Source organism: Armigeres subalbatus, chromosome 2 (assembly GCF_024139115.2).
Source record: "Armigeres subalbatus isolate Guangzhou_Male chromosome 2, GZ_Asu_2, whole genome shotgun sequence".
Classification (NCBI taxonomy): Eukaryota; Metazoa; Arthropoda; class Insecta; order Diptera; family Culicidae; genus Armigeres; species Armigeres subalbatus.
In genome coordinates this window covers 220934543-220958876 of record NC_085140.1, presented here as the reverse complement: position 1 = coordinate 220958876, position 24334 = coordinate 220934543, and the positions used below count along the sequence as shown (strand labels likewise).

Genomic DNA, 24334 nt, shown 5'->3' with positions numbered 1-24334 from the left:
AAGAAAAAAAAATCCGATTATAAGGAAGATGGGTTTTGCCCTCCGACAATCATAGGTTGTCCGGTAGTGCTGGCAGAAACATTGATTTCTTGCATATGGTTTGAACAATCAATTTTCAAAACGTAATAACATTTTTGTAGACCTTCAAGCTACGTACCTTCTTCAGCAAAGTCTTTCGGCATCTTTCAGACTATAAGCCAACGTATTGAGTCACGTGATTGATGATAAATTGAAGCCGCTAAGAGCAAAAATGTACAAAAGTACGTTTTCCCATACTAATCTCCATGTAAATTTAAAACGCGATGCGGCATGCGAGGTTGCAACCAATCGAGCCCATATTTTGCACAGTTGATTGGGGTCTCAAAACGTTTCAGAAAAACCTTGATCTCACTTGATCGGACGAAGTTTGCGTTTTTCCATACAACTGCGCCCCACTATAATATATAGCCTTTTCGTTACACCTTGGTGTACGAGAAAGGCAAAAAAAAATACATTGCAGAGCGTTTCTGAATGTATCAATTTGCCCCCTAACGAAAGGCGGAATCACAAAAGTCTGGATTTTTTCATACCTGAACGAGTGTTAGACCGTATCAAAATAGGAATTCAGCCACCCTAGCAGGGCTGGTAGCGTTAAATGCCGTTCAAAATAGTGACTTAGTGACCAATGATGACGAAAAAAGTGACCAAATAGTGACTTTCAGAAGCAGACAAAGTGACCAAATAGTGACTTTTGTATGAAGTACTAACCAGGTAGTGAGCTGAGTTGCATTTGTATTGTTCATGTGTAACTCGTAGTAGATCGGAAACTTGGGATATCATGTTTTTTCAAATCCTTATTAGAATTCTATCAGAAATCAAGAGAAGACAAAAATTACAATATCATGAGGTTTACTACTGTTGGCCGAGTGCATCTTCATCGTAACTAGGGAGAGGATAGATCTTAGCAGAGGACAACCGACTTGTCCACAGAGTACCACAGATGACCACAGAGGACCACAGAGTTGGATATTGAGGAAGGTATTCGTTGGGACATCCAGAGGCATATTGCTAGCCTCCGTGGTAAACCTTATTCCGTAATACACAGGAGCAGGTAACGAGTTACAAGTTGTTACACTAAACCATGCTTATAATTTCAACAACGATTTTGAAGCAAGTTCTACAGCATTGTGGTAATAAAGTTTAACATGAGCTCGAAGTTTTTCGTGAAACTGCAGTTCGTGTATGAAAAAGGCAGAATGAAGTATAACAAATTTTGCGCTGTCTTTTACTATCGATCAAAAATATTGTCTCGTCAAAATATATTCCCAAAAGTTTCACCATATATAGATGATTCAGCTGCAAGACAGTATGAAAAAGTGCTAGAACGATGTTTTGGATTGGGTTTTCATTCGTTGGCACGTTGAAAAATTAACACGGTTTTCCGGCAAAAAAGAAATAAAATGATCTAATCAATTACTAGACAGAGAATTATTTGGAATCACAAAGCTTATGAATCTTTATAAGGAAAAATTGTTAAAAAAAAAATTAAAGAATCCAAAATAATGATGATATTTTTAAAAAACGATTTTTAATAACTAAAATTGAAACAAATTTAAATACATATAGAGTCCATTTGCCATTTGTTTTTCCGAGACCCTGATCTCGGTTTCATTAAAAACATTAACTCATATATCGACATTGTTGTTTCAAAAGGGCGAAAGTCGCAAAGGTAAACATTGACTTGATTTCAGGAAGATTAGAGACTTCTGGCGGTATTTTCCACTTCCGTTCGATAGAAGGCGCGGAGCGCTACCAGTTCCAAGTGGTTGTTAGCTGGGAGCGGTCCTAGTTGTTGAGGAATTTGCAGGAAAAGGCATTGTTTACGTTTGCGACATTGGCCCTTATGAAACAACCGTGTCGATATAACATGATCACATCGTAAAATGTGATCCAAAATCTTGAATTTGATGCAGAAATTGCTTTGGAAAACTCTGAAATTTTTTCAGAAATTTCAGCGCAAGTTGATTTTCTGTGGAAAACCTTGTGAAAATTTCTAGGATTTTTTTCTGATATTGTGCAGAAAATACTTCAATCCTTATGAAATCTTTCTCCAGGAGTTCAAACGGAAATTCCAACAGAAATCCGATGGTGAATGTCAGCACAAAAACTTCCGGAAATTCTTTCATTCCATAAATTCAAGGCAGAATATTTTGTAGACATTCTTGCTGTCTTTCAGGAATTTCCGCGGAAACTGCACGTCAATTACTATAAAAACTTCTCCGCGAATCCCTGAAAAAAAAATCTCCTTCAAATACAAGGGGATTTTTTCATGAATTCCGGTAGAAATCTTTTTGAGAATTCCTTCAGATATTGTTTGGTGAATTCCTAAGAAAAACCTTCCGAAAATTATTTCTCAAATTCAAGGCGGATTTTTTACGGAATTTTACATAAAGATGTATGTGGTCATCGACAACGCATCAATTAGTTTGACAGATAAAACTTCGGAAGAAAGTTCGGTTCGGAAGTCCCGATGTCCGAATTCTAATGTGGTGCTACGTCGACAATATCATGCTGTGTGATTCGTCGTAATCAGAAACTAAGAAATATCTTGGAATTATGTCAAAATTTACGTGACAAAAAATGGATATTCAGAAACGATAAAAACGACAACAAGTGAAGTTCTTACCGTTAAAATGCTTGTTAAACGAGTGCTCGAGAGTATAATGCATTCAATAATGGCTTGGAAATATCCAAAAAAATTGGGTAAGCATAGACTTCAAATGTGGAGTTCTCAACGACATTTTGCTATCGAAAACAAAACCCTACGCTCCTTATTTATTAAACTTTCACCCAAAACTAAATCCGCGAGAATAGCAAAAACCGCGAAAATCACTAAATCCTCGTAGTCGTAACAATCCTACGCTGCCTAAACGTATGCCCAAGCTTCGCTGAGTGGTCTGTCTGTGTGTCTGTCGATCCCGAAGTCCATGGTTCGAACCCACTCTGCCTTTCATAAGACGGCCTTGTGCAATTTTTCAAACTTTATATATTTTGCTAACAGATTTACTTTTAATTTGGTTGATGATAATGGTAGATACAAATGATTTTTATTTTGAACTTTTTTTTTACAAACGGTGGTGCGAAAATAGTGACTTTAGTGACCATTTTCCGGAAAATAGTGACTTTAGTGACTTTTGGATGCAAATAGTGACTTGTTAGTGACTAGGCTCAAAATAGTGACCAAGTCACTAAAAAGTGACTTGCTACCAGCCCTGCCCTAGGCAAAGTGTGCATTGTCATATGTCTAATCACTTATCTGACCGATCTAAGACAAGAAGATGCCGTATGCTAGACGGAATTCACTTGAGGTTGGTTCACGTCAGCCGGACATTTTTTTTTAATTCTGCCTCACGTATTCCGCCTTTTGTGTTTCTGGCTTTCGTACGACACCCAAATTGTAACTGACACCAAAAACAATTTATTCGAGAAACGGCAATTAAATCGATCATCGCAAATGACCTTATAACTATCAACAGACACTTACCAAAGAGCTGCTGGCACTAGCACTGACGCAGGTTACTTTTTGCTGTCTGTTTGTCGCCATTACGAACGATTCCTGTTGTTGAACTACTGATTTGACGGTTGCATTGGAAACCTGCGTTAGCAGCGACATCGGATTCTTTGGCTGGAGCAGCGAAGTTGCTGCTTTCACGACATTAACGGGTGCTGTGTTCGAAGGAACAGTTTGTACTCGATTCGGTGGTTTCGAAATGCTAACATGACTACTGGTGGCCGGAATCAATCTTGCCCGTGCCGGACTTGCACTTTCGGCGCCAAGTGACACTGGGACAATAAAACTGTGTGCAACACCACGTTCTGCATCTGCGGGTGCCATCGAAACTTGTACTGGTATTGCACCTGAAATATTGCAAATGTTGGATGTCGTCGCGGGTGCAGATGTTATTACTAAAGGCTTAGCGGGAACCGTTGTGGTTATAATTTTCTTTGTGAGAATTGATTTGGCAGCAGTTGGGTCGGTTTTATCCGTAGGTAATATCGTTTTAACTGGCCTTGCAATAACTTGTGGTTGCGTGGTTGAGATATGAACAGCTTGAATTTTGCATGGTGTGGCGACTCTGATTGGTACAGCTTCTTTGGCTTGTGACACAAGTGGCGCATTGGTACACACAGTTATTTTCGGAGAAACATTTTCCATTGCTTGAATTTTTATAAACGATCCCTCTGTTGCTTCAGGTTGCGTAATCTGTGTATTCTGTTCAACTGTAGTAATAGGTGGGATTCCAATTTTTTGAGGTGAGATCAGTGAAGGTAAAGTACTGCTGGTAGCCTTATCATTCGCTAGGACCGTTGTTACATTTGATTTGACAAGTATTGATGTAGGGGCCAGCGTAACAGGAGATTCTACAGAAGGCATTGAAATGCTGCCTATATCTAGTGTGGGTTCACTATGTATGCTATCATTCTCCATAGATGATTGCGAGTTGCTTTTGATTAGAGGCTCCGATATAGCTTTCTTGGGCGTTGTACCTGGTGTTTCCTTGGATTTAGTCTTTCTGTAGACTGGCTTTTTATGTTTCGCGACGCCCTGATACTGATGATGCAGTCTTTCGAATTCTTCCTCTGTCCTATTCCGATGCAGATAAATCCATATCTTTCTCTTGGTGTCATATTTTACACATGGGTCGTGTTCAGTATGCATGCGATCCAGCGCTCCACTAACAATTGTTTGTAACACCTGATCTGTTGCTGTTGGCGAAATGTACTGAGAAGATTTCAGTAATTCACAAATATCGGCTCTGGTGCCTTCTCCATTGGGTAATCTAGCAGTAGCATCTCGAACTAATGTTAGAATCGTAACAAAATTTGGTCGTTCTGCAACCAACATGTTGTGACCCCGAGCTTTTGATATTCCCGGTACCTGTGTGTAGATGCCTTTCACGGGCCCAACTACGCTGTTATAGGAATGCTGTTTGTAAGTGAAAGCCATGTGTGGATTTTCGTACCGTCGCCTTTCCTGTTCACGGAACAATTGCATTTCTTCTTCAGTTGCTTTCCTCACCGACCAGTCGGTTGGATAGCGTGGTGGGGGAGGCGAAATAGTTCTCTCGGACGATCCATCATCATCCTCAATAGTTGTGCTACTATTTGGTGAGGCATACTTTTGCTTAGTGCTAGTTACTTTCATCGGTTTTGACTGAATTCTAATACCCATCTCATACCTCCGTCGGAGCCAATACTGGCACAAGTCCAATAGACGATGATCTGAATCCCGCGAAGCTCCTATCCATTGATAAATGTTCAACTGGATCTTATGCTCGATGTATGGAACAAAGTCGTCTGGCTGATCGGAAAATTCACCAGAAAGAAACAGAATTGCAGAATGTAACATCTCATCCCATTTGTCGTCTGCTTGCAAGTACCAGTCATTGAGAGCAGCGATGGGAGTCTTAAGCCATACATTTAGCTTCACTTTTAGTTCATCGATCGTCAATCGATGATCCGGTGTAGAACAAAACATATCCCGTATAAGAGAAAGAAAGCATTTATGAGTTTCCTGCATCAATTCTGGCATAGATTTTTCATATGATGATTTCTCAATGCCAGGCAAAATTGAATGTAATTGCTCATTACTCTGTTCAATTATACTTTTAACTGATGGAGGATTCTCATCCGAATTAAACTGTGGATTCATCGACACAGATTGATTCCGTTCCTCTTCTGTAATGCTAATGCGATCCATATGGGGAGTTGAACGTCCTATTGGCACGTCTTGTTCGCATTCAATGTTTTCTGAGATTGTAGACTCGTTGATTGGCTTGAAAACATTAATCGTTTCATAAGGAATTCTCGCATTGCTATTCACTTCATCTGCCACTAAGGCCATCGACCGCAATGCGTCATTATTGTTTCCAGTATCCTGGGGTGTTGTCAAGTTGACTTCTGTGTTGCCTTCGTCAGTACTCTTTTCGGAATCGAAACGAATTGTTTTGATGTAGACTTCTGTTTCGCTGGTGGCTCGGGATGATTCAGCGGTGTTATTCAATGAGAGCGATTCGTCAGAATTACCGCCATCGATTGTATTTTGGTCTGCGCTGCTCACCATGTCCTGCGCTAAAGGATTAGCGACTTGTGCTTTTACGTCATTCGAAGTGGAACTCTCAGGATAAGCTGTTGGAGTCATTATATTCAATTGGTTTTGCAGCTTTCCTTCCGGTACAAAAGCATCTTCGGTTATATTCACTTTCGGCAGTGGCATAATACGGCGATACCCTGAAGAAGCTTGCGTCCTCGAAACTACATCTTTGAGTTTAATTTCCTGACAATCCAACTCGGGGTGATCCTACAAATGTACAAGTTAAAAAAAAATATTACTTTATATTGTTTTGACAATGTCAACTAAAATCGAATGATTATTTCTTTTGCCTATGCTCCCTAGCATGTTGTTCGTCTATTGGACAGTAGCTACTTACCAGTTCTGTGATTTTTCGCCTTTTATGTTGAACTAAAAGCTCTCGATAGTGGCTGTCGGAGATGGAAATTTTACCGTTCGGGCCTACTAAGTACCCCGTTGTTGTTTGTTCATCTTTGTAACCCAGCGTGTTCACGATGCGTACATCAGCGCCTGGACTAGCCGCTCCTCCCTATTTCGCACAAAGAATCAAAGGCAGTAAATTAGTACTAGACCGTAAAAATATAATTTTCTCTCTTGTCCTGTTGTCTGTGCAGTGACCTGTCCTAATTCGGTGCATCGTCTAAAACCGTAGACTGAGGTTTTTATCAAAATATGTTAATATAGGGGCCCTCCTTAGCCTAGCGGTAAGATGCGCGGCTATAAAGCAAGACCATGCTGAGGGTGGCTGGGTTCGATTCCCGGTGCCGGACTAGGCAATTTTCGGTTTGGATCAAACGACAACGGCCAACGATGCATAAACTTTGCAGCCTCCGCAGAATGGTAGTCCAAAGCACTTTCTTCCCCCGCAAGAATACCCACAAGGCCACATCCCGAGCAAAGTCGGTTAACAAAATGAGATCAAATTGATATTAAGCTCTGCTGTTGAGATTATATTGAAAACAAAATTTGATGTCACTTGTAAGTTAATACAAATTGGTATCGCAACATGTTTTCAATATGCATTCCTCAGTTATCATAATGATAGCAGCTTTACATCAAATTATGCTGTCGATTATCTAATATGTGTTTTACGAAGATTAAAAGCAATCTGCAAACAAAATATGCTGTTGTTGTTATGAATGCTCATAAACATAATCTAATTGAATACTCATTTTGTTATCAAATTAAAAATCTTATGATATCAAATTTAGTAATCATGTTGATTTCATTGATAGCAAAATGTGTTTTCAGTATGATTTCACAGTGTAAAAATATGCTCTCATTCCTGCTGTGTTAACCGTTAATCCATACAAAACGAGATCAACTGAAGTAATCAAATAATTGACATCATAACAGCAAATTTTGATTTCAATTTGATTTCAAACTTTGCTCGGGATGGAAGTCATCTAATACTATTGATAGACATATGATTTCCGTACAATGATTTTCGTATCACGCTGTACGCGTACAGTGAAAAGATGACACACATCTTTTCTTTCTACTGTAGTATCTATTTGACAGTTTGTTTTGAAAAATCATAAACTGTTATTATAGTTTTTATGAGTATTACACAATATAGTTTTTATGAGTATTACAAAAAACTTTTAGAGGGGTTGAAAATGGCAAATTTTTGCGTTATGTAATTAACGGATCTTCCCTCAGTGCAAACGGCACTGATCGTTTAATTCATTTGGACATTTTGAAGGATAAAGCCAGCACCGTTCAATTGGGTCATAAATCCTGTAACAGGTTTATTCGGACACGGAACTCCGGGTTTTTCAAACACTTATTTACTTCGCGCTGACTACCGTTTATTTCTGCACTCCACTTTTATCTCCACGAGATCCTCCTCTCCTCTCCTCCCTCCCTCTCCAAACACTACAGATCCAATTTTGAATTTGTACAAAACATTCTTCCCATCTAAAAAAGTAGATGCTGACTAATGGCAAATCAAAGATCCCGCATACTTCCCAATCCCCAGACATCATTCCAATTAGAACCAATGGGATCCTTGCACAAAATGTTCGAAATCACACGATGCAGAACTCAAACCATTGAGTATCATGCAAAAATGACGGTAGATCTTCCCGGAAACAACCCAAGAACTGGCAAAATCAATAGGAAGACATCTTCAGAGCGTAATTGTAGCAAATAATGGGCTTACGAATAATTATTTTGCCAATATAATCCGGAATTGCGGAAAAACGAATTTTACTCAGTCAGCTTGCAAATATTTGTTTTTATTTCATATGTCAAACGGCGTATTTGACATTTCAAAACAACAAATTATGTTCTGTTTCGTACAATACAACGGTCGAAGGGCAGGGTACGGAAATCATCGTGCTATCGTGATACCAGCGTGATTCTGGGTGACAGACATATGATTTTATGCTGTACAGTGATATTGGTATCATATATGTGTCACAAGTATAATCAAGTAACGGAAAACCAAATCGACCACGTTCTAATCAACGGTAAACTCTTCACCGACATCACGAACGTACGCACTTACCGCAGTGCAAATATTGAATCCGACCACTACCTCGTTGCAGTATGTCTGCGCTCAAAACACTCTACGATGTACAACACGCGTCGGAGTCGTCCGCCGCGGCTAAACATTGGGCGGCTACAAGACGGTAGAATAGCCGAAGACTACGCACAGCAGCTTTAAGTGACACTCCCAACGGAAGAGCAGCTAGGCGCAGAGGCTGGAGAGATATTCGATCCGCCATTGGAAGCACCGCAACCGCTGCACTAGGCCTCGATGGCTCCGGATCAGAGAAACGACTGGTATGACGGCGAATGTGAGCAGTTAATTGAGGAATTGCTGCAACACCGCACGAGGGCGAACGAGGCAGGATACAAACGGGCAAAATACCGACCGACAAAACTCGATTTTTCGGAGGAAAAAGCGCTAATAACGCACGAAAGTTCTATGGCCACGTGCCACAGCCCGATATGTATAAGAGCATAAACGGGAACCTCCCTACAAACGAGCGTGAGGTGATCCAAAGGTGGCGCAGCACTACGAAGAGCACCTGAATGGTAATATGGCAGACAACGGTGGCGGTATGTTAATGAACCTAGGAGCAAGCGCGTAGGACATGCGACTTCCGGCTCTCTCCAGGAAATCCGCCGCCGACTAACACCAGTTGCAAGAGAGTTCGTGGGGCAGTACCCGGCGGGATTTATGGGTGAACGCTCTACTACAGACCAGGTGTTCGCTGTATGTTAGGTATTGCAGAAATGCCGCGAATACAACGTGCCCGCACATGATCTATTTATCGACTTCAAAGCCGCATATGATACAATCGATCGGGATCAGCTATGGCAGCTAATGAACGAATACGGCTGATCAAGGCGACGATGGATCGGGTGATGTGCGTAGTTTGAGTTTCAGAGGCATTCTCGAGTCCCCTCGAAACGTGCAGAGGGTTACGGCAAGGTGATGGTCTTTCGTGTCTGCTATTCAACATCGCTTTGGAAGGAATAATACGAAGGGCAGGGATTGACATGAGTCGTACGATTTTCACGAAGTTCGTCGAAGTTCGTATTTTGTTTCGCGAACGACATAGATATCATGGCACGTAACTTTGAGAGGATGGAAGAAGCCTACATCAGACTGAAAAGCGAAGCTAAACGGATTGGACTAGTCATCAACACGTCGAAGACGAAGTACATGATAGTAAGAGGCTCAAAAGAGGTCAATGAAGACCACCCACCACGAGTTTCTATCGGTGTAACGAAATCGAGGTGGTAGAAGAATTCGTGTACTTGTGCTCACTGGTGACCGCCGATAACGATAACAGCAGAGAAATTCGGAGACGCATCATGGCAGGAACTCGTACGTACTTTGGACTCCGCAAAACACTCCGATCGAATAGAGTTCGCCGCCGTACCAAACTGACTATCTACAAAACGCTTATTAGACCGGTAGTTCTCTACGGACACGAGACCTGGACGATGCTCGTGGATGGTGCTGCGTACCACCCATGGTGGGGTGCAGATGCCGGACGGTACGTGGAGGAGGCGAATGAACCATGAGTTCAGTTCATCAGCTATTGGGAGAACCAGAGACGTTGTTTATAGATAGAGACCCGCAAACAGTGAAGCCGAAAGTACCAAACGAACCGTCAAACGCGGTACCAAACGAGCAAAGTAAACAAACATTACCAATCGGTACTAAATGCAAGATAGGTATTGTGATCAACATTATAGAAATTATAAAAAAGTTTGAAAAGTTCAGTGAATGAAGATGTTTTCAGAGTTCTCATAGCAAATTTATATATGGTATTTAATCATATTTACTGTTGAATATAAGGAAATGGTGCTAAACAAGAGAAAATATGCAGTTGGAGCAAACGAAATAACTGCTCACACTGAGAGTCACTTCAAGTTCTCACAATTTTTTATGTTGCCGATCGCACAGAATTTTTTTGTCTGCTGGCCGTGAAGCCAGAATTGCTTTTATTCTCTCCGCGTGTCTCTATATAATACCATTGTCTCTGGGGAGAACCATCCATCGTCCACACCATGGTTCACAGCGGAAGACGGCGGGGGCCCGGGCACGTATCCAGAATGTTGGTCAGTAATCCGGTGAAAATGGTACTCGACAACGATCCGACGGGAACAAGAAGGCGAGGTGCACAGCGGGCAAGGTGGATCGATCAGGTGGAGGACGATTTGCGGACCCTCCGCAGACTGCGTGGTTGGCGAAGTGCAGCCATGGACCGAGCTGAATGAAGAAGACTTTTATGTATTGCACAGGCCACTCCGGCCTTAGTCTGGTAATAAATAAATAATGAATAAAAACAAATAAGTTAGCGGTCAATGCCGCTCAAAATAGTGACTTTAGTGATGAATAAAGGGACCAAATAGAGACTTTCGGCTGCAGAAAAAGTTACAAATAGGGGAAAGTGGGGCAAGATGGCCACCCTAAGCGGTAACCCTTGTAAAGTAGTGAAAATTCTTCGAATCCTGCTGATTTGTCCATGAAACACCTTTATGAGTATCAATAAACATTGATTAATGGTGTTTCAGTATCTAAACTGGTTTTAAAAAATGTCTTTTTATGATGCCTATATTTACCATATGGGGCGATATGGCGATATGGCTCGGGGCAAGACGAGCATGGATCAAAAAATATGTCAAAAGTGTGCTGTGTTTATTTAGAACGGTTGACACATTTCTTGCACTTATAGGGATTATGCTCAAATGCTGTTTCGCTTGAAAATGTATTCTATGTTGATTTGCTGAGCACTGGATCTACGGCAATAACTGAATTTGCCTATAACTAATGTTCACGATTCAAACCACGATTAAAACCATATCCGTTGTTTCAAATCACGTCTGATTCAGGCTGAAACTATTTCGATGATTTTGGAAATGCATTTAAGGGCTAGGCGATGCTTAAACCTTGAGATGAACTTGTTCTTTATACAGTTGGCAATACCGTCCCAAGCCGACATATATCCAAAGATTTATATCCTATCGATCATAATTACTGTAAATTTCCTGGAATTATTCATGTAGATAGGCTTTAGTTATATAAAAGTTTTGTTAAATATCAATTTATGGTGAAAAATGAGTCATTTAGGCTTTAAACCTTAAATTATGTAACTACAAAATTATAAGAAACTCGAATTTCAATTAAACCGTCTTAAAATCAATATTTCAAGAACAAGCGAGGTTGTCGAGGTGCGTTTTTCAGTTATTGTTAACCATCCCTCGTAATAGTAATGTGAATATGATGCTCACTCAAGTTGTAATTAACGTTGGCTGTTGGCGATCTTTCCCCACTTTCCCCTAGTGACTTTTTATTTTATTTGCAGTGACAAAAACTGAATTTTATATGAAGTTAATAAGGCCGGTAGAATTAATTTTCAAAAAAAGTCTCCTAATATATCTTGGTAGAGAATTTCAATTTTCAAAATTTCAAAGGAGCAATAAATTCCACAAAAATTATAAATTGCCAATATTGAAATTTGAAAAGTGTCAACAAAACCGATGAAAAGAAATATGTGTGCTTATTTAGTAGAATGTCGTCACTATTATTTATTTTTATTACATTACTGGAATTTGCTTCTGCTGTTTGGAATCCTTATCAAGCAGTATGGATCGCTCGGTTGGAAGCTGTTCAACACAAGTTCGTCAGATATGCACTGCGCCATCTACCCTGGAGTGACCCGCTAAATTTGCCACCATACGCTGATCGCTGTCGCTTGCTGGGACTGGATAGCCTTGCCAAACGGAGGAATGTGGGGCAAGCAGCTTTCATTGCCAAACTACTGCTATCGGAGTATGACGTGCCCGATTTGCTAGGTAAGATTCAACTTTATGCGCCTTCTAGAACACTTCGACCTAGAGCTTTGCTGTTTGAATCAGCACAAAACACCAACTATGCAGCTAACAGCTGCTTCTTCGTCATGATTCGCCGTTTTAACGAAGGTTACATTGTATTCGATTTTGACATCAGCTCATTCGAATTTCGGCAACGTCTGTTAAGATTTTATAACAACTGATACTGTTTAGCTTTAAGTTTTCATGTAGACAACACAGTCAGATGAAATATGATACAAATAATCTTTACAAGTAGGTACACAGGATTCTGTTTTTACGTGATTTTTTTTCGCACGTATTTTTGATCGTGTGAATTCAACTTACCACCAAAATCTTTGCAACATGTTTCAAAAAATCCACTGATCGAAGTTTACAAAGTGGAATGGAATTAAATTGAATTGTTCGTCTTATGACAATTGTGACTTAAGTGGAATCTGATAAGTTTGTTTTATTTCATTCTTTTTGCCTTTCTCGTACAACAAAGTTGTTTATATTTATTTTTGCATTTTCCGCTCCAGTGGTGAAAAACACAATTTTTAGGCAAGTTATGCAGAATAAAATGCAATAATGTTTAATATGGGTTCAAACTTTTTCGGAATCTTTGCTTGTGTGTGAAAATGGCACTTGCAATGATAGAAATTTATTTAAATGATTTAACGACATAGATTTTGGCTCATAAAGTTTATAAATCTGAAACCCAAGAACCATTTCGAAACCTAAAGAATTTGTTTAGGTTTCAAAAAGCCTAAACAAGAAATTTGAGATACGAGATGAGCCGGCCAAGGGCCGAAAGTTTCGTTAATAGAGACAATAATAAAAGTTAGAGTTACCAACTGTGAAATCAACTCAAAATAATAAAAACTTTAAAAATTAACAATTTTTCTTGATAGAATATCCAAAGTTTATGCAGTTTCGGATGTCTAAATTGTCAGGAAATGTACCTAAAATTGTGTAGGATCTGGGTCTGCTATTAGCCTTGAATTCATTGTTGTTGAAAAGCATCTTCCGACAAATAAAACTTCAGTTTATTTTATTTCATTCCGCGAAGATGCTCTTAACCAAACTTAGTTTCAAAATAATTGAAAATAGTGACTTGAGGCCGAAAGAAGAGACTTTTTAGTTACTGATCCGAAAGAAGTGACCCGCTACCAGCCTGAGCAAAGCTTGAAATCAAATTCGCGAAGTCGAAGCAAATTCTGCTCTTCCCTCTTATGGGAAACCCCATAGAGCTTGCTGACGTTTACTCATCCTTCTCTTTCAAGCGCATGAGAAGGATAGGATTTGTTTTCATTGGGAAACGCTTCGGAAGCGTTGATTACTCCAGTTTATCTCGTTTAGTATTGATTAACGCAGTCCTGCCCAACCTTTTCAAGCCACGGGCAATTTTTAAAATTCACACTTGCTAGCGGGCCATCAAATATTAAGCATTAAAGATCCAGTTGAAACATTGAATCCACCGTTTACCGGATGTTAAAAAAAATAAAACCTCAATAACAATGACGCAAACGTGTTTTGACGCAAATTATATTCCCAGCACAAACGCTAGGGAAAATGTGCAAATATAAATCCTGAAAATTTCCGACAGAATCCCAAATCAAGAAAAATTGTCAAGAAATGGACTCTCTGACCTCATGACCTACACCGATAATTTAAATATTCCAGACAAAAGGACTCTTAAAAGTACTAAGCAAAGGAAAAACAAATAACGCACCTGTACAGTGCCAAACAGTCGACGCTGCTTTCGAGGAATGTAGTTCATTGTTGCTTCGGTGCACTTTTCATCGTCGGAGAGGATGTCCGGTAGATTGAGTTGCTCGGCGATGGAACCGACTTCCTGCAGATATCTCTTTTTGGCTCGCATTGCATTCGCCGACGAAAACAGCGGAGACCTCGATGAGTACACAAACTGCTGGCCGGAGGAGTAACTTCGAGGTGCGCTTTGGCACACAGTTCGAAGAATCCTTTCTCGAGACATAGACACTTTTCGGGCTACTTCCGTTAGTCTCTCGCATTCCTGAAAACGCTGCTCCCGTCTTTCAGCTTTGGCAATGCTTTTGTTCAAAGTAGATATTTCTGGTCTACAGTTGCCCTCTTCTAGCATTCGCTGGAGTCGCTCCAGCGGACAAGAGTCAAATCGAGTTAGTCGATTATTGAATAGAGACTCTATAATGCTTTTCTTTTCAAACTCAATGTTGTCGGTAAACATGGGCAGATACATGCCCAAATGTTTTCGTATCGGATCCGACAGACTGTGCCATGTTTCCATTGAGAAAAATTCCTTGAAAACCTCTTTATCCTCGCACAATTCCTTAGGAAGATTAATGATTTCGGTTGTTATCTTGGTCGATTCAAATTGCCTTCGAGCGGATTCCTTGACCGAGGCACTGGAGTCTGAGCTTGTTGACATTTGTGAAGACGATGTATCTCCGGAAAGATTCGAATATTCGTCATCCTCTACAGCACTTTGGTCCATATTTGGATCCTAACAACTAGAGCGAAATGAGCTTTTTAACTAACAAAGGTCATTATAATACAAGTAAATAACACATACCTAAATGATTACTTCACAAAACAGATATCAGTAGCTCCAGCAGCCCACAAAACGCTGTTTTGATGTCCGCTAAATGATTTGAGTAGAACTTTTTGCTTTATGATGGAAAGTCACATCGCCATGACCAACAGTGTAATGAAGTAATGATCAAGCAAATTTACTGGCAGAAAATATCGAAAAATCTACATTTAATCCGCACTTACTGTAATTATTATGCACAAAGTGAAGTAACTTTTTATTTATTTTTTTTTTTAAATCGAAAACTTCAAAATCAAACAACAAGATCTTCAAGGAGCAAAGGTTGTCGAGTTTTATACTATGCACGGCAAATGCAACTAAAGCAAATTATCAAAAAAGTCCTGTTCAAATCTGGCTGGTGCACGAATCGTGCGAATAGGCCTTTTCATGTGACACTGCCCTTGACACCCCTAATAAAAAATTCCAAAAAAATTACAACAGAAATTCAAGACAAAATTTTCAAAACGACTTATCTGCTTTTGTAAACAAAAATTCAAACAACGATTTGACGAATCTGATAGCACTCCCACGCAAACCAACACCATCACCAGGTAGCGGAAACCTTCATCTACCTATTGGTGGTGCTGGTTTGCGTGGGAGAGCAATCAGATTCGTCAAATCGTCGTTTGAATCTTTGTTTACAAAAGCAGATAAGTCGTTTTGAAAATTTTGTCTTGAATTATTGTAACATTACGCTGAAACTAATAGTAATTACGGTAAACTCTATTGTGGCTCACAATAGAATAACATTGAAGAATATTGTTTTCCACCATAACGGCTATTGTAAATGGCAGTTTTACAATAGAAAATAGGGGTTGTTATGTATCTTTACAATAAAAAAATTAATTTTTTCTCGAACAAATTTTTGCCATTACAATCTCGATTACAATTGAATTTATTGTGATTCTATTGCCAACTTTTAACTGGCAATTGAGTCTATTGTACGTCTAATGGAACAACAATATGGCACTTTAATTGGTATGATATAAAAACAATAGAATTTAATGTTCATAAATAAAATGTATTATGATTTTATGATATTTTATTGCAACTCTATTGTATTTTTTATCCGGGACTGCCGGGACTGAACTTGATTATTGTCTATCCGGAACAAAGTATTGTCTATCCGGAATAAATTTATACCGCTTTTTATACCGAAGTTGGATTTTTCTCCAGATACAGGCAACTTTCCCAACTTCGGAAGTAGTGCGCTGGATTCGTCTAAAGATGCGCTAAACAACGCATCAATTAGTTTGACAAATAAAACTTCGGAAGAAAGTTCGGTTCGGAAGTCCCGACTTCCGAATTCTAACTTGGTGCTACGCCGACAATATTGATAACGCCAAGTATAGAACACTTTTTATTAGGTTAGGGCTCATTCACAAATTACATAATGCATCAAGGGGTGAGTGGGTACAAAAGATATTTTAGTTACTAGATAAAGATTGTCGGTTCTGTTCCCTTTATTCTGCTATCCGAAACATTTGTGGTATCAAACTGTCAAATCGTATGTATTTTTCCTCCATTGACATTTAGACACAGCGACGACAGCGACAATCTTTATCTAATAACTTAATCTAATAACTAACTAATCTAATAAAATATCGTTTGTGGGTACACAATATTGCGTTACAAAATGTTACGGTTTGTCTAGAGGGTGGGTGGGTTTGTTTACTTCTGTTACGGGTAACATTAATAATAAAATAATATTTAAAAAACGAAATTTCTACACGCAAAAAAATGTTGCGGTCGAAACTACCATTCCGAGGGTTAATTTAAGAATACGCACCGACGATTTTCAGCAGACAACAAACCCGTTTGATTTTACCATGCGCGCATTAAAAATCAACTGTGGTCCTGGTGGAATGTTGTTGCATGAACTGAATCAGTGGTGAATTTGTCCGAATGCGTGGTTAATTTAACTGAAAATTTGTGGTTGTTTTGAAAACATGGCGTAGTCTACAAAATAGTAACCGTTACCATGGAATTTTTTTCTGTGTAGTTAAATTCATATTTGACAATATTATGTACTGTGATGGGCCACACACAATGGATACGTTTGCGTGTGTTTTGACAGTTTTCCCATGGGAAACGAAACCACTTCCCACTCGAAAACGGCTGGATCGATTTTTTTCATTCCTTCAGCAGATATGTTCGTTATCGTTTCCGACGGGTTTATATATTTTCTCATGCGGAAAGTTGAAAGTTGAGTAAGTCGTTAAAAACTAAAATAAAGATTCGAATGGAAATTTAGCATGGGCAGTTTACAACGCGCATTTTTGTCTACTATGCAGGACAACGTCTGCCGGGTCGACTATGGTCCAATGCACCGAATGAACACAATGACGTTTGAGACGGGCGCTGTTTACTAAAAATGAACACTTGAACACTCAAATGCATTGGCTGCGTTCAACGGTTGCTAATCAGTTGCGTCCGCATTTATCCGTAATATGGTTTCACAGTGTGACGTCACACGTATGTAGCCACGGCTGCGTCCTAGTGAATTTATTCCATATTTGACAGGTATCGGTGGTTTGTATATAAACAAAGGTTCATCCGCTTGCTGCGGGAGATAGGATGAACCTCATGAACCTACCACCGATAAATGTCAAATTGAATTCATTCGATTAAGTTTTTGAGGTTATGTTTGTTTGGTGTAAAACCTTATATGGTTTCACAGTGTGACGTCACACGTATGTAGCCACGGCTGCGTCCTGGTGAATTTCTTCCATATTTGACAGGTATCGGTGGTTTGTATATAAACAAAGGTTCATCCGCTTGCTGCGGGAGATAGGATGAACCTCATGAACCTACCACCGATAAATGTCAAATTGAGTTCATTTGATTGAGTTTTTGAGGTTGTGTTTATTTGATGTAAAACCTTATTAGTTAAGCAGATGGCACCAACGTATATCAACTCAAAAGTTTACACAGGATTTTCAATAAAATTTGTTCTAGCCACAGAGAACAGACATACAAGTCCGTTCTCAATCGTGTCTAAGGAATTTAGCGGATGTTTTGAAACACAACTCAAGTGGCAATCTCGTGGAGGCGCTGGCATCGCATAGTTTCTCTCAACAGATCCTTCTCTTCACTCTGTTTTCCATTCCATATGTATTATGCATCTCGAGATAAAATAGAATACTGCGGTTTCCTGCTGGAACAGCCTGTCAGAGCGACTTGTGAGTGGCTGAATGCGAAATTGAATGGTCGGTGTTGGAAATGATTTTTCGACTGCACCCAGTCGCACTCACCACGGCGGCGATGAAGGCGACTGCAGATTATACTGAGATCAAGGGGTGGGTCGCTGAGCACAATTCAATTTGTGTTCATTTTATTTTTTGTGACGATTCGTGCCGCAGTGTGCCATAAATTGTGCCTCACCTTATGTGTGACAGGTTGTCATTTTGACAATCAGAAAATTCTGGCAACACTTTCAAATGTCATGACATGTTACTTTTTAGCGCGATGAAAAAATCAATCACAAACACGCGAATGCTTCGATTTGTGTTTTGTGTCGTTCGATGTGTTTTGGAGTTGGATGATGCTTTACCGGAATCCAGGACAGAGTTTGTATACTGGTGCTCTTCGGAAAAAGCTGGATCGGGAATATCAATGGGCTGGATTGCAGCAGCGATAATGGATTAGTTCCGGATGTCGAGAAAACGAACAATGTAGGTAGTTATTATGGCTTTTGTGTTGTTCTTTCGATCCGGAAGTAGCTCGTTATCGTGACTACAATCCAAGAGATTTAGGAATACGATACTGCTTTTCGCATCCGGAAGTTTCGGCTACCACTCCGATGGTGGGTGGGAAGATGGGTTAACAATGTATAGTGGTTTAGGGTAAAGGAATAAAAAGTAGACATTGCAATCATACAAGCGATTCATTTTAAGTTTTATCAATTCACACAATTTATGTTTCTTACACCCAAGGGGCCCAGCCCCTCCTTAGTCTAGCGGTAAAATGCGCGGCTTCAAAGCAAGACCATGCTGAGTAGACTGGCCCAGGAAACAAAAAGTTGCATAATTTCATGGGGCACCCCCCAGGATTGTGTCTTTGGGTGAGAAAATCAATCTCTGAAAATTTCAGCTCAATCGCTTGTTGCATAAGCTGGCGCATTTGATTTGAAGTTTGTATGGGGATTTCAGCCAAAATGTATAGGAAAATACACCTCCGTCACTCATTCGATCTGGAAATTGGTTCTGATTGCTCGATTGACCTCAGAATTGCAAAAACGGCAGTTGGTATGCTACAGAACAATTTCACAGAACATTGTATGATGATTAAATGAACTCTTTTATATCCAGCTTTCCACGCTCGGTAATGGCGGCTTGTCAGTGTGCAAAAATCAATCGGTCACTGTACTGTTTGACACTAGCTGGAGGAAAACTCACTGTCGAAAAGGCCTTTTTTCCCTTCCCCTCACCCAGGAACGCCAGTGGCCTTTCCTCCAGCTAGTGTCAAACAGTACAGTGAGCAATTGATTTTTACACACCGATAAGCCGCCATTACCGAACGTGGAAAGCTGGATAGGTTTCGGCTGATGCGATTTGATTAAAAAATTCAAAAATACACAAATCAGCCCCTAATAAATCAGCCGAAAACTATATAAAAGTTCATTTAATCATCATGCAATGTTCTGTGAAGTTGTTCTGTAGCATACCAACTGCCGTTTTTGCAATTCTGAGGTCAATCGAGCAATCAGAACCAATTTCCAGATCGAATGAGTGACGGAGGTGTATTTTCCTATACATTTTGGCTGAACTCCCATACAAACTTCAAATCAAATGCGCCAGCTTATGCAACAAGCGATTGAGCTGAAATTTTCAGAGATTGATTTTCTCACCCAAAGACACAATTCTGGGGTGCCCTGTGGAATTCGACAACATTTTTCTCCCCATACTAATCTGGGCCAGTCTAATGCTGAGGGTGGCTGGGTTGGATTCCCGGTGCCGGTCCAGGCAATTTTTGGTTTGGATTGTCCGACTACGCTGGGCTTAAAGTATCATCGTGTTAACCACAAGAATTGAATATTTGGCACCAAAAAACGGTTATACGGTGTGATATCACTGTACGAAAACATTATTTGTACGGAGAGGAAGTAGTAAAAGCTTGGGCTGACTCGTCAGCTGCTGCTGCGGCTGCCGTGGTTTTGTTTTTCTGTTATTGCATATGGAAGAATGAATGGTAACAAGAAATGTCAATTTCTTTCCCCTCTTGAGTTTGAGAATAAGTCAAAAGAAGTTTTGGCTAGGTTGCCAGTATTTTAAGTGCTGATCATTCAAATGTCAAAAGTGTGCCAAGTGTGCCACACCGAGTGCCACACTTGTGAATCAAAACATGCAAATGTGTGCTTGGCACATTGTGCTCAGCGTCCCACCCCTTGACTGAGATCCATGTTTTTCACTGCATTGACTGTGAAATATTTCTACTCTGATCGACGGTGGACGCAATTCGAGCAGTACTCGAGACTGCTGAGAAAGTGAAGAGAAGCGAAGAGAGGATAGATACTGCGCAGTGGTTACGATAGACTTGAAAACACTTTAACAACGCCAGTTTTAAAGCCATCGCTGCAGCTTGTTCCTCAGGGTTCCATAATCAGCCCAACACTCTGGAACGGAATTCTGGTACTGCGGCTGCCAAGGAAAGTGCAAATCGTGGGTTTTACGCACGACGTGTCATTGACGTTGATGAGCGAGACACTCGAAGAAGTCGAGTAACGGAGGCGGTAGGCACGATCGAAAACTGGATGAATGGTGTTGACCACAAAACGGAGGGCTACCAATTAGCAACGGCAAAGCGATCCAGCGGATGGATATCGGCGTCGGAGGAGGGCATGCATTGCATCAAAGCGGTCCCTGAAGCACCTAGTTGTGACCATTGATGACCGGTTGAACTTGAACAGCCATGTCGAATACGCCTGTGAAAAGTCGGCGAAGGCAATAAACGCGATAGCGAGTATCAGGCCGAGGTCTACAAAGTAGCACGATGCGCATAGTGTCTCGTCATCGATACGTGATTATTAACGTGTCCAAGGATTGTGTTTATTTTTTCTTGAGCAAGGGTAAACGGAAATCTGCAAACAGACACCTGAGGAGGTTAACTCAGGTAGTGTGGGGATGGGATCACCCGACCCACTAAAACCAAAACCCTTTCGCCAGTCCGTATCCCCTGGCCCTCAATTAAGCAATACATCAGGGGACGACTATTAAGAACGCTCACGCCTATGCTAACGCACTTGACGTTATAACGCAACAACGACTTCAAGTGTGGTAACCTCACCATCCGTCGATCGCAAGCTATGATAGTAACCTATCGGTCTGTATCATAAACTCGCGTAGGAGACGAGCACCCCGACAACAAACGCCACGCGTGAACCGCAATATCTACATACGGAGGTCCCCGCAGCCCACCCGCGACGTTTTTGTTGTTGGGGTGACCATGGTATTCACTACAACACAGTAGTCTCTACTGCAGCTGCTGGTTTTGTTCAAGACGCCACCAGCGCTGTAGATTCGACATACACCCAGGTTTTTTTTACACGGTTCGAATTCATTAATTTCTCGGTTAACCCGAACTTTCACAGCTTTTCAAATACCACCTGAATTTTCTTTGATTTTTTGTGAATTTTTTTGTGGGGTTAACTCATTGTTTCATTGACGCTGAAGGTCTTAAACGACTAAAAACAAACCGTGTAAAAAAAACCTGGGTGTAGTCTGTTGAGAAACTGTGTTCACCGCATTCCATATAACCTCTTCCCGACACATCCTCCCAACGAGGTTGTCCGGGGTTGTATCCATGCCGCTGACAAGCAGCATGGCATTGCGTTCAACATCGAATCGCGGGCATACAAACATCACATGCTCTGTCGATTCTACCTCACCTACACATTCCGGGCATTCCTCGGAATCTGCGAACCCAAACCTATGCAGGAACTTTTTAAAGCAGCCATGTTCAGACAACACCTGTTATAGGTGGAAGTTGACCTGACCATACTTCCTACTAATCCAATTCGATACCTCCGGAATCAGTCTGTGGGTCCAACGACCTTTGACTGCAGTGTCCCATGCTGTTTGCCATTTGAGCAACAAAGCTGCTCTCTTGACACGTCGCACTTGCACCGAGTCTCTGTCGTTGAAGCACTCCACATCTTCCTCCAGAAGTATGTCTATCGGCATCATCCCAGCAATGACGCACACCGCCTCATAAGATATGGTGCGGTATGCGCTTGCAAACCGCAGACACATAAGCCGGTGTACCCTGATTAATTTCTTAACATTGCAACCGGCCTCTAGGCCTTTGGACAATGCTGGTACGCCGTATCGGATAATAGACAATGCTACACCCACAATAAGCCTTCGCATCGACTTTGCATCGCCGATCCGTTGGACATCATTCGCGATAAAAATTTTTAAAATGTTTTATTAATGTGTTTTAGCAAAGATTTTATTGACAATGAAGCCCTTTGGCATACATAATCGACGTGGCTCGTAGAATTGAGCTTATCGTCGATCTTCACGCCCAGATGCTTTAATGACCTCACGGAGTTAACTGTGCAGGTCCCTATCTTTATCCTCGCTTGCTGCAACCCATGAAGGTTATGCACCACAACAACCTCAGATGTGCTAACGCCAACCTCTTTTTTTTTTTTTTTTTTTTAACTAATTTTATTTGCTTATTATCTAATACATGCATTCATCTCTTAGACTAGGTGTCCCGTGTTTTCTTAACACTATCATCCTTATTTGCTATGTTACGCTTTTAGTTATTATTAATACATTTCAATTGCCTCTGGCAGTTAGAATTTTTTCCTCTGGTTGAATTGAACCATGTAGGAATTACAATGTTTTCAACTTAAACTAAACTTAACCTATTTAAAACTAAGGGAGTTAATCGTTGCAATAGAAGATTGCAACGATTTTTGTCTAAAATTGGAAATTATTTTGTTGGACATTTGTTGCAATGTCTAAATATTAGAAATTCTATGAAGTTCATTGGTACTATACCACGGAGGCAACTTCAGAATCATTTTCAAAATTTTATTTTGAATCCTCTGGAGTGCCTTCTTTCTGGTATTGCAGCAACTAGCCCATATTGGCACAGCATACAACATGGCAGGTCTACAAATTTGTTTGTAAATCAAAAGTTTGTTCTTAAGACAAAGTTTTGATTTTCTGTTTATTAGTGGATATAGGCACTTAATATATTTGTTACATTTGGCTTGAAGGACACTTCAATGTGATTTTTAAAAGTTAATTTTTGATCTAGCAGAAGTCCTAAATATTTAGCTTCGCTAGACCAATTAATTGGAACCCCATTCATAGTGACAATATGTCTGCTAGAAGGTTTCAAATAAGAAGCTCTCGGCTTATGTGGGAAAATTATAAGCTGAGTTTTGGAAGCATTCGGGGAAATTTTCCATTTTGCAAGTAAGTGGAGAAAATATCCAAACTTTTTTGCAATCTACTACAAATGACACGAAGGCTACGCCCTTTGGCTGAGAGACCTGTGTCATCTGCAAACAAAGATTTTTGACACCCTGGTGGTAAATCAGGTAAGTCAGAAGTAAAAATGTTATACAATATGGGCCCCAGTATGCTGCCTTGGGGGACACCAGCCCTTACAGGTAATCTATCAGATTTAGTATTCTGATAGTTTACCTGCAGCGAGCGATCTGATAAATAATTTTGGATCAGTTTAATGATGTACAGAGGAAAATTAAAATTCATCAATTTTACAATCAAACCTTCATGCCAAACACTGTCAAATGCTTTCTCTATATCAAGAAGAGCAACTCCAGTCGAATATCCTTCAGATTTGTTGAGCCGAATTAAGTTCGTAACTCTTAATAACTGATGAGTGGTTGAATGCCCATGGCGAAAACCAAATTGCTCATCAGCAAAAATAGAATTGTCATTAATATGAACCATCATTCTATTTAAAATAATCTTTTCAAACAGTTTGCTTATTGAAGAAAGCAAACTGATTGGGCGATAACTAGAAGCCTCAGCTGGATTTTTGTCCGGCTTCAAAATTGGAACAACTTTGGCGTTTTTCCATTTATCTGGGAAGTATGCAAATTAGTTCTCAACGTAGGGTCAAAAACATTATCTTGGTTGAGAATGTCTTCGAAGCTTCGTGTAACCTGATCCTCAATTGGACTAGTGAGACCTAGACTAAAATTATGGGCACTCTCGAACTGCTGAGCAAGTTTTTGAGCCTTTTCGCCATTTGTTAATAAAATTTTATTTCCCTCTTTAAGCGTTGGAATTGGCTTTTGAGGTTTTTGAGAATTTTCGTTAATTTCCAAA

The 24334-nt window shown here is 40.2% G+C and overlaps 1 protein-coding gene across 2 annotated transcripts in view; it reads right to left on the bottom strand.

Moving 5' to 3' along the window:
• The window catches only part of LOC134211692 (nuclear factor related to kappa-B-binding protein), a 46382-nt gene extending 31091 nt beyond the window's left edge, over window positions 1-15291 (bottom strand). The window contains exons 1-4 of one of the 2 annotated variants that reach the window (XM_062688825.1): window positions 15003-15291; window positions 14163-14940; window positions 6471-6641; window positions 3524-6340 (exon numbers count right to left, since the gene is read on the bottom strand). In XM_062688825.1, the coding sequence (XP_062544809.1) occupies window positions 3524-6340; window positions 6471-6641; window positions 14163-14924 (3750 nt within the window). In that variant the 5' untranslated portion in view covers window positions 14925-14940; window positions 15003-15291. The remainder of the gene's footprint in view (window positions 1-3523; window positions 6341-6470; window positions 6642-14162; window positions 14941-15002) is intronic. The other variant, XM_062688824.1, reaches the window with a different exon arrangement.
• Window positions 15292-24334: the final 9043 nt, after the last annotated feature.